This window comes from Dryas octopetala, chromosome 4 (assembly GCF_963921425.1).
Source record: "Dryas octopetala chromosome 4, drDryOcto1.1, whole genome shotgun sequence".
In the NCBI taxonomy this organism is placed as follows: domain Eukaryota; kingdom Viridiplantae; phylum Streptophyta; class Magnoliopsida; order Rosales; family Rosaceae; genus Dryas; species Dryas octopetala.
The window spans coordinates 7490311-7501622 of NC_141369.1; the positions used below are offsets into that span (position 1 = coordinate 7490311).

At 35.8% G+C, this 11312-nt stretch overlaps 1 protein-coding gene across 1 annotated transcript; it reads left to right on the forward strand.

The window, feature by feature from the left end:
• The first annotated feature begins 2958 nt into the window (after positions 1-2958).
• On the forward strand, positions 2959-5350 carry LOC147286430 (uncharacterized). Its single transcript, XM_086240765.1, has 4 exons — positions 2959-3241; positions 3363-3633; positions 3776-3893; positions 4259-5350. Exons 1-4 carry the CDS (start codon positions 2959-2961, stop codon positions 5348-5350), a joined length of 1764 nt encoding a protein of 587 aa, XP_086096891.1.
• Positions 5351-11312: the final 5962 nt, after the last annotated feature.

Below are 11312 nucleotides of genomic sequence, written 5' to 3' on the forward strand. Positions count from 1 at the left end.
ATCAAATCACAATAAAAAATATACAAAATTGGACAAAAACCCAAATACAATCGTTGACTTTGGATTAAACCCACCGTTTTTTAATTATCAAATTAGACCCTATTTTACCTTGACAAGTTGGATTTCTATTTTTTATGTATTTTTTTATTTATTTTGAATGCCAATTTTTCCCTTATTGACAAACGACTAGTTTTAATGCTGTGTCAATCAATTCTTATATTAAATAATCTTTAATTATGATTTTCTTAATAATTACATTTCATTTTAAGTTGATTCCTTATATCATGTAATTGGTAATTAATTTATAAATCAGGTTCATGAGCCACACTATTTTACATATCATTTACACTCCTTCGGCAAGGCAACGACACAGTGCTAACACGATATTGCAGTCTTCATTTGCTGCAGCCAATTGGAGTCGACACGGTGCCGGCACGATGATTGAAAATCGACATTTGCTGAAATTGTGTGCGCCAACATCGTGCCGACACCTTGTTGTCACCTTGCCGAAGGGGTGTAAAAATGGTATGTAAAATGGTGTGGCTCATAAACCTGACTCTTAATTTATTATTATGAATATTGATTAACTAGTCTTTATCCTTAACATATGAGAAGGACTAGTGGTAGCTGCTCTAGTCTTTCTGACAACTCTGTATTTTTCTTGGTTGGATAACTATAAGTTATCAAGGTCTGATTAGCTAGGTTAGGGGCAAATCAGCTTGGACCAAGGCTAGTCATAACTAGACATTAGATATAGGCAATTACGCACAAGGCATATCCTCGACATGGCGCAGACTCTTAGGGACACTGTCTTTGGAAGGCAAAGTTTCATTCCATGCTCCTTCTGTTTGGCTTCATTTACTAGGTGAAGTCAAGCCTTATTCTTACCATATTGCCTTATTCTTCTTATTTTTTCTTATATGTTTTTTGACCTGAACTAAAGGTATCTTCTTCTTCTTCTTTTCGATTCGAGTCAAAGGTTTCTTCTTCTTCTATCTTTTTCCGACCTAAATTAGAGGTATCTTCTTTCTCTTCCATCATTTTTCGTCCAAAATTAAAGGTGTCTCCTTATTATTCTTTTTTTTTTTTTAACCTGACATAGAGATATCTTTTTTAAAAAATTGTTTTTTCATAAATATGGTACATATTTTGATTTATATTTGTATACCTCACAAATAGGTTTGTTCTACTTCTATATTATATACCTTTTACCTTAACTAGATGTATATTATTTTTCTTCTTCTTCATATCTTTTTTTTTTTTTTTAACCTCAATAAGAGGTTTCTTCTTTTCAACCTCAACCTCAACCTCTAAGTTAGCTAGCCGGTATTTTCTTATTCTTATTTGTGTTTTATATTTTTCTTTACCAAAGTGAGAGGTACCATCTTTTTTTTTTTTTTTTTGAACTATGATAGAAGTATATATTGGAAATTTTGGCACATATTATGATTTATGTTTATATATCTCGCAAATAAGTTTGTATTTGTGTTGCCACTGTTACCTTTCTATTTTATTCTCTTTTTTTTTTTTTTTTTACCCAAAGTGAAGGTTGAGTGTTTCAATTTTTCCTCTATATAGAAGGTAAGTTATATAAATATTAGGTGTTTAACATGTTAATGATATTAATTAGGTTTTTATATGTTGACCTTCATATTTGTTTTTTTTTAATTCGATGCAGGTGTCATCAAACTTTTGGAAATAAAAACATTGAAATTCAAAATTATGAGTAATAATGCCTAAAATTATGGATTTCTAATTTATTTCCATTATTTATATCAAGACGCAAAATGAACATACAAAAATAAAAAATAGGTTAAAATCCAAAGATAAAAATCCTTGGGTTAAATCCAATATTTCATTGCCAAAATGGACTTTTATCTAAAAATCTCTAAAAAATATAAGAACTTGGATGATTGTGCGGCTAGCTTGTGATCACATAGGTGGTAAAGATTTTTTCAATTGACATAGCTTTCATGCTGAAAGTAGCAATGCTAGTGATTAACCAAGGCCAAATGACCTCATTGTTGATGCTATGGGTCTTGAAGTAGTCAACATGGTGCATCTGGTGCTACTTTATTCTTTTGTCTAACGTACTTCTATGTTATATACGTTTCTGTTGAATAGAGTCATAAATATTGATTAGATACATGTATGTATTTATGAGAATATTGTAACAGCTCAAACCTGTATAATTATGAGTAATTAGGAGTAATTAAGTGTGTTTATGGGAATGTTATAACAGCTGTATAATTAGGAGTAATTAGGTGTATTTATAGGAATATTATAACAGCTGTATAATTAGGAGTAATTAAGAATAATTAGGTGTAATTATGATTCCTTACGAAACCTACTTGTAATCACATTATATAAAGCCCCATAGAGGAAGAATAATAGATGAAGAAAAAAAAGAATTACCAAAAACACCTATACTGTTTATCATGGTATCAGAGCACAATCTCTGAACCTGTGGATTGTGATAAGCTTTACCATACCATACCTCTAATTTGTTATGGCCAACGAAGAAATACCCAAAAATGATGCTTCAAACTCCAGCAATTCTGGAGGGTCCTCTACTTATGCCCGTGATTCATCTGCTCCAATCACCCCAATGAAGTTGAATGAATCCAATTATCTATCATGGTCCCGAAATGCCAGAATTTCCATTGTTGGCCGACGTATGGGTGGCTTCATCAATAATACCAAACCTGCTCCTGCCATCTCAAACCCCGAGTACAACCCCTGGGATGAAGATAACTGCCAAGTCCTATCATGGTTGCTCAACTCCATGACAGACTCGGTCCGCCCTCTCTTTGAGAACCTGGAAACTGCTCAAGGTGTGTGGGACTCTGCCAAAGAGACCTACACAGTCACTCAAATAGCTCAAGACTCTTTCAACTCCGTCGTCAAGCCGTGACCACTATGCAGGGAAGTGATTCTGTTCCCAAATTCTATGAAAAAATGACTTTGCTTTGGCATGAAATTGATCTGTTGAATCCTAATAAACATACATCTGCTATTGACATTGCCCTTCGCAAGACAGAAATTGACCGCGACCGTGTATTTGATTTTTTGGGAGGCCTGGAACCTCAATATGATAATGTTCACAGCCGTGTCCTGGCAACAAATCCTATTCCTGATATTAAGATAGCCTATGCTCAGGTTATGGAAGAAGTAACTCGTCAGGATTTCATGCTTGGTGGTGCGAGTGCCATGGCAATTAAGACTCATAAACCGCCCCATCGTACCGGCACCCGTCCTGTATCCTCGCTGCCCCACCGAACAGGCCCAACAAATCCCCGCAAAGACACATTGTGGTGGCAACCATTTGTCTGAAAAGTGCTTCCGTGAACATGGATACCCAGAATGGTGGGATGACTACAAGGCCCACAATCATGTCCCAAAATCGTCATCCTCCACTCCCAAGGCCTCCTTAGCAGTTACTCCAAGAGATGACTTCATCCCACCTGAGTCAGGTACCTCTAAAATTGCTTTGAGTACTCAAACTAATACTTGTGATAGATATGGATGGATTATTGACACAGGTGCATCTGACCATATGACATGTAAAACCCCATACCCGTGCTCCATATATTACAAGTGCCAATGGCATAACTTCTCCAGTTATCGGAGAAGGTACATTTCAATATCCCATGATTTGCCCCTGTCTAGTGTATTGCATGTTCCTTCTCTCAATGGTAGCCTCCTATCTTTCAGAAAGTTTTTAGACCAGTTTCATTGTTTTGGTACTTTTTATCCTACTCATTGTTACTTTCAGGATCTCACAACCCGAGAGAAGATTGGGCATGGTAAACGGAGAGGAGGGTTGTACTACTGGACGTCACCACTTGATAAAGCTGGTAGTCATGGTTGTCAAGTCCAAAGTGGTGGTTCAAGTCAGGAGCAAGAAATTTGGTTATGGCATCGTCGTTTGGGACATGTCTTTTTCAGTTATTTGAAGAAATTGTTTCCTTCATTATTTACGGATTTATCAAACAATGATTTCTTTTGTGAAACTTGTGTGATGGCCAAAAGCCATCGTATCTCTTATCCGCTGCGTTATAATAAAGTTGCTCTCCCATTTGAGTTAATTCATTCTGACGTATGGGGTCCTACTAAGGTTGCTTCTCATGGTAATATATGGTACATAACTTTTATTGATGATTATACCCGAATGACTTGGGTATACCTCCTGAAGCACAAAAGTGATGTCAATAAAGCCTTCAGGGATTTCCATGCCATGGTCTTCACTCAATTCTAGATCAAGATTAAAACATTGCGCTCTGATAATGGCACCGAGTTTGTCAACAATAGCATGTCTCAATTTTTTCAGGAACAAGGCATGATACATCAGACCTCATGCCCATATACCCCACAACAAAATGGGGTTGCTGAACGGAAGGATCGCCAACTCCTTGAAATGGCACGGGCTCTTATGCTTGACAAGAATGTTCCACACTATTTGTGGGGCGATGCCGTGCTAGCTGCAACTTATTTGATCAATCAGATTCCTAACCGATCCCTCAAATTTGAAACACCACTTCAAGTTTTTTCTCAACATATCAATGTGTCGTCTGTATCCAAACTACCACCAAAAGTGTTTGGATGTGTTGCCTACACTCATATTGATCTTATTCACAGGAGTAAATTGGATGCCTGCGCTACAAAGTGTGTGTTTGTGGGATACTCACTTACTCAAAAAGGCTACAAGTGTTTTCACCCACCTACCCAGAAGATCATCATGACTCTTGATGTTCAGTTCCGGGAGGATGATGCATATTTCCATTCACACTCTCCCGATTCTCCACTTCAGGGGGAAAGGGGGAGTAAAGTGCCGAATCGCAAAGTGGTTGAAAACTTAGACCAAGTGGTTGATTTTGTGGAAGATTCGCACTTTGCACCATCCGAGCGCCCTTTTGCCAGTATCGAATCTACACCCAATACATCCAAACCCAACACATCCCATATAGTTGATGAAGACACTACTGAAGCGCCATCTCATGTCGTCATTGATGAAGAAACTAACCCCTCTGCCCTGCCAATGCACCAATCGACACTCGAGAACGAGGTACTACTTAACTCTGATAATGAACATGTTGATTATGACCTAAATGATTATGTTGAGAATGTTGAGAATGATTATGTTGAGAATGTTGAGAATGATGAATCTGTGTCTAAATACCAATTACCACCTCGAACTACTCGAGGCAAACCAAAAACCCAATACTCACCTGACATACATGCAAAATCAAAATATCCCATTAGTAACCTTGTGTCTACCCATAGATTGTCTGAGTCTCATGATGCATTTGTTCGTCATCTATCCTCTATATCTATTCCAAGTAAAGTGTAGGATGCTCTTGCAGATGAAAAGTGGACCGAAGCCATGAACAAAGAGATGACTGCCCTAAAACAGAATGAAACTTGGGATATTGTGGCACTACCCAAGGGGAAGAAACCTGTTGGTTGCAAATGGATCTTCACCATTAAATACAAGTCAGACGGTTCTATTGAAAGGTACAAGGAACGACTTTTTGGCTAAGGGGTACACCCAGACATATGGCATTGATTATCAAGAAACTTTCGCCCCAGTCGCGAAGTTGAATACAGTTAGGGTACTACTATCACTTGCAGCAAACTATGATTGGCCTCTATTGCAATTTGATGTTAAGAATGCCTTCCTTCATAGTGAACTTAAGGAGGAAGTATATATGGATTTCCCCCCTGGCATGATGACTATTTCAAACCAAGGGAAGGTATGTAAACTGAAGAAGTCTTTGTATGGGTTGAAACAGTCACCCCGAGCCTGGTTCGGGAGATTCACACTTGCCATGAAGAAATTTGGGTACAAACAGAGCAATTCTGATCATACTCTGTTCATCAAGAACAAGAGAGGAAAAATTACGGTCTTGATCATTTACGTCGATGATATGGTAGTAACCGGAGATGATAGTGAAGAAATTTGTCAACTAAAGAAATACCTATCTTCTGAGTTCGAGATGAAAGACTTGGGTGATCTGAAATATTTCCTTGGAATTGAGGTTGCCAGATCCAAACATGGCATTTCTTTATCTCAAAGGAAATATACTTTAGACCTACTTGCTGAGGTTGGCATGTTGGACTGCAAGACATGTGATACACCCATAGAGATGAACCACAAGTTGGGTATCTTTCCTGAACAAGTCCCAACAGACAAGGAGAAATACCAACAGTTGGTGGGAAAATTAATATACCTATCACACACGAGACCAGACATTGTGTATGCAGTTGGAGTGGTTAGCCAGTTCACTCATAATCCCAGCAATGTTCATATGGATGCAGTTACCCGAATTCTGAGATACTTGAAGACGTCTCCAGGTATTGGTGTTATGTTTTGTAAGAATAATTCTGATGAGGTTATGGGGTATACAGATGCAGATTGGGCCGGATCAATTACTGATCGGCGATCCACGTCAGGATACTTTACATTTGTAGGGGTAATCTTGTTACGAGGCGTAGCAAGAAACAAAAAGTCGTGGCCCGATCTAGTGCAGAATCGGAATACAGGGGTATGGCACATGGAATTCAGGAACTATTGTGGCTGCGTAGTCTCTTGCGTGACCTGGGTCGTAAACCCAGGAAAGCTATGAAACTCTTTTGTGACAATAAAGCCGCTATAGACATTGCGCATAACCCGGTACAGCATGACCGTACCAAACATGTTGAGATAGACCGACACTTCATCAAGGAGAAGTTGGAGAATGGTATCATTGAACTTCCTTTTGTGAAGACCGAAGATCAGCTTGCAGATGTTCTTACCAAAGCCGTCTCCAGCAGAATTTTCTATGACTCTATTGACAAGTTGGGCATGCGAGACATCTATGCACCAACTTGAGGAGGAGTGTTGAATAGAGTCATAAATATTGATTAGATACATGTATGTATTTATGAGAATGTTGTAACAGCTCAAACCTGTATAATTATGAGTAATTAGGAGTAATTAGGTGTGTTTATGGGAATGTTATAACAGCTATATAATTAGGAGTAATTAGGTGTATTTATAGAAATATTATAACAGCTGTATAATTAGGAGTAATTAAGAGTGATTAGGTGTAATTATGATTCCTTACGAAACCTACTTGTAATCACATTATATAAAGCCCCATAGAGGAAGAATAATAGATGAAGAAAAAAAAGAATTACCAAAAACACCTATACTGTTTATCAGTTTCTTAAGCAAACTACAAGTGAGGCCTCAAGGAATTGACATATGGCATTTTTATTTCTAGCACCAACAATTAGTCATTCGATTAACAATTAATTATGTTCATGATGAAAGAAGATTGCCATAAAATGTACCTAATATCATTTTGCTAATAATTTATTGATGTATTTGGTTTTTATTTTTGGGAGGCGATTTTCGCACTCCACTTTTCTGTATTTGCACTCCTTATAATTTTTTAATTATTTTTCACATCATTTTATCTTTGTGTTTCCAAATCTACTATTTCTAAACATTTTTTCTCTACATCGATGTATATATTTGTTTTGAGGGCTTCCCGTTTCTTTACATATTAAATTTATGATTCCTCATCTTCTTCATCTCTCTTTACTCAAAAATTGTTTGTTCCGCTCATATTCTTCTCCTACTTTCTATCTCTGCTCTCAAAACAATAGACCAAGATAATTTATTCCCTTCAAATTTATGGTCTCTGCAACCAAATAAATGAGAAAATAAAAGGAGTTGTTGGGAAAGGAGAAACAATACCGACACTTGCTTTGACTTTTTCAACCCAAACCAGCTAATAGATTGAATTACTTCCATATCAAATTATTTCTATTTTACATTTAATGAAACAAAAAAAAAATGAAATATTTTCAACCAAAAAAAAGAAGAGAATCAACATCCTAATCGAAGGATGAGTAATTATATTGCTTATAACTCTTTATCAAATGACATTACTCATGATAGACATCTGATCAATAAAAGGTTTCACCAACATGTAAATGCAATTGAAAAGTCTTCACCAACTTTGCAGTAGCTTTGTAACTGATGCTATTTGGGAAGGAATTCATTCGAATACTCAATTGTTTGGAAAATAGCCAAGGAAACTCACACTGCTAGTTTCGATGGTGGGGTGGTGGCATGGTCTTAATATAATAGATCTGGTAGCAAAACCAAAAAATGTGTTGATTTATTACCAATATGGACACTTAAGGAGAGAGAGTTGATATATACAGAGTGTCTGCAAGCTCAAGGAAAAAAGCTTGGGTTGGTTTGACGAAGAGAGAATGCAACAAAAAGGGTAGACTTAGCAATACATGTAATAAAACATATAAATAATAATTAAAAAGATAAAAAAGAGTACAAATGGAGAAGAGTGGAGTACGAAAATCGCCTCCCTTATTTTTTTCTAAATATCAATCAATATATATACTAATTTTAATAAATTTAGCTTATTCTTTGATCATCTTCTTCCTTTCTCACTAAAATTTAGAACATAATAATGTTGAATGGACTGAATTAAATTGTAGCAATACGCATTTTAGAACTGTAAAAGAAAATGTAATAAAAAGAAAGCTAATTCGAACACAATCAATTGATCATCTGCAAATTTTTATTTAAATATGATTTGGGGATTGACAACTCAATTGACTAGAACGTACTTTGAAAATAAATAAAATTGAGGTTTGTCCCAACGTACTGTAGCCATTTATGGCATGCACTCTCATCAAACTCTACGTGCAGTAACAAAAGTTGTCTGTAGATGGTGGCCTCACTTGACAATATCCACTAGTATAGCCATGACTTCGGCAAATGCTAGCACAGTCTGGTGACGCCTTTGAGCATAGCCCTGCTATTTCTTCCATTGGAGCGATTTTTGCAGCTGCATTGCCTGAAAATCCAATACAAAATAAATTAATAAATAGATTTTCCTTCCCTGCTTTTACGTCATTCTGCCTATAAGTGTATATATATAGACAAGTGCAGATACATTTTCATCAATAAAACTATTTTTATCCTAATTATTGACTATATTACAGATCACATGACATGCATATTTAAAAAAAATTATACAATAAAACCTTATATATCTTACAACTCCTATTTTTAATATTTGGATGTGTCGAGTTCATTTTTCCCCTTTTATGAAATAAAAGGATAACCACCACTAAATGTACGTGGTTCATTTTTCCCCTATAGACGGGTGAATGCGTGATAGTAAATATGATACATGTAGCATATAACATAGTAAGTATTTGAAAAAAGATTTCACCTGAACTAAGAACAAGTAAAGCAATGCATAAGAGCCCCAGGAAAAAACATTTGGTGAGAGGAGCAAAGTTGGTGGAAGCCATAATGCCAAGGTTGATGTGGTTATTGCTCTTCTTTTTTGCTAGGATTTGTAAAATGAATGGTTGAGTCATATGGTCGTAGAGGATGTCTATTTATATCATACATTGCATTTATGTCTTGGAAAATGAAAATCAGGTTTTGCATAATAAATGGAAACATAAATCTTAATTGCAGATTTGTTTCTAGTCATACCATTAAGAAAATGGAAGAAAATATCAAAGAAGAAATTAAGAAGGATGGTATAGGAGTAATTTGAAATTGGGAAATTAAGGATTAAGGGCCCTAAGATGTGCCCTAATGACAATGTGGCTAAGTTATTTGTATACCTCATTCATAGTTTGCCATATCAATTAAATGAAAAAAACTATTTTTACGTATTTTCTCTGCCTTTCAGATTTGATTTCTTGTTCCACTATCAATAAGCATAAGACAATATGACTACTGATTTTGATGGATTTATTTAACGAAGCATATAACAATTTGCAAATTGTTTGGATTCATAAATCGGACTGAACTCTAAGTCTCCTTTAAAAATATTTGACATGGAATTAGAACACAATTTAGGGTACAAAATTAGGGGCACCATAGCATATATTGTCCTTTGAAAGTATAACTTAAAATATATTGAAGTATAATAGAGATGAAAACATGGATTCTCAGTTGGACCAATATTTTAAATGTGGAATTAGGCTGTACAGTGTTGGATCTTCCCCTTTATTTGGTCTCCTCCTTGTCTTTTAGTCCTTCTAGTGACCCATTTTATTAGACTGCAATCTGGTTCATGAATGTATACTTCAATTGGTGAAGTACTTACTAGCTTTGCTATTAAAGCCTTACGTAGAGACTTGGTATCCGATCTCATCTTGTTTGGTTTGGGGTTTACAATGAGGGGAGAGGGGCCATCCAACATCTGCAGTTCGGACTTTGGACTACCTAAAAAAAACGGATGTATTTTTTGCTTGAAATTGCAATTTATGTCCATACCAATTGTGCACATTCGGATTTGAATTATATGTGGACTAAGAACATATGGTCTTTTTTTCATTTGTGACTCTTATTTGCTTATAATATAGGAGCGTTCAAATCATAATATATTTTGGTATGGTTCACTAAATTGGAACAGACACAGCTCCTCGCACAGAACGTGGAAAAGCTGCTATATGAAAGTGGATGAAGCTCACAGCAACAATGGTGGTGGTGCTAGAGGCACTACCTTGTATCCCAATTTTTTGAAATACCAATAGATGTGAGTTTGTCGTTTATTCATTTTTAGGCCCACTCTAAACTATATATATATAATATACAAGAATCCTCTAAAACTAACTAGTTAGTAAGTTAATACAAAATTAACCACTATGTTGGGCCCACTGCAAAATGTAATTTTAAAATCCGAACCGTTTATTTTTTAGGCCCTACTTCAAAGATCATTCATGTAAAACTTCTTGAGAATCGAAAGTCATTTAGTCATTTTATTATAATAACAACTATTTCTATGTTTTTATCGAAAATACTAATCGTCTATTTATTTGATCTCAATTAGATGACTACATGATTTTCGATTTAATTGATTTTTTGCAATGATGATTTTTGAAGTGGGGCCTAAATAATTGATAATTCGGATTATGATTAGTGATGTGGTTGGCCCAAAAGCATGGTTAGTTTCGTATTAACTTGCTAACTGGTTAATTTTAGAGCACTCTTATATATATATATATATATATATAGGGCTCTTCCAATAAGGGATCCCTCATTTAGTGTTAAATGAGGGATCACCTTGTGGGGCCCACACGGGTCGTTTTGTGTTAATCCGAACCGTCCATTTTTTACATCTTCATTGATAGATCATCCCTGAAAAAAAATCAGCCAAATCGGAAATCGTTTACTCATTCGATTAAGCTGTCAAAGTTTAGGTGTTTATAGAGGAATTTGTTGTTCGTCCATTTGTTTTAAACTTTGACCGCTTAATCGAATGGGTAAA

Bases quoted from the DNA above. Each gene is read 5' to 3' on its own strand.
- LOC147286430 (XM_086240765.1), top strand. From the start codon at position 2,959: ATGACTTTGCTTTGGCATGAAATTGATCTGTTGAATCCTAATAAACAT. The intron at 3,634-3,775 runs GTACATTTCAAT...TGTTACTTTCAG, and splicing joins TTCTCCAGTTATCGGAGAAG to GATCTCACAACCCGAGAGAA. The intron at 3,894-4,258 runs GTCAGGAGCAAG...ACTCAATTCTAG, and splicing joins AGTCCAAAGTGGTGGTTCAA to ATCAAGATTAAAACATTGCG.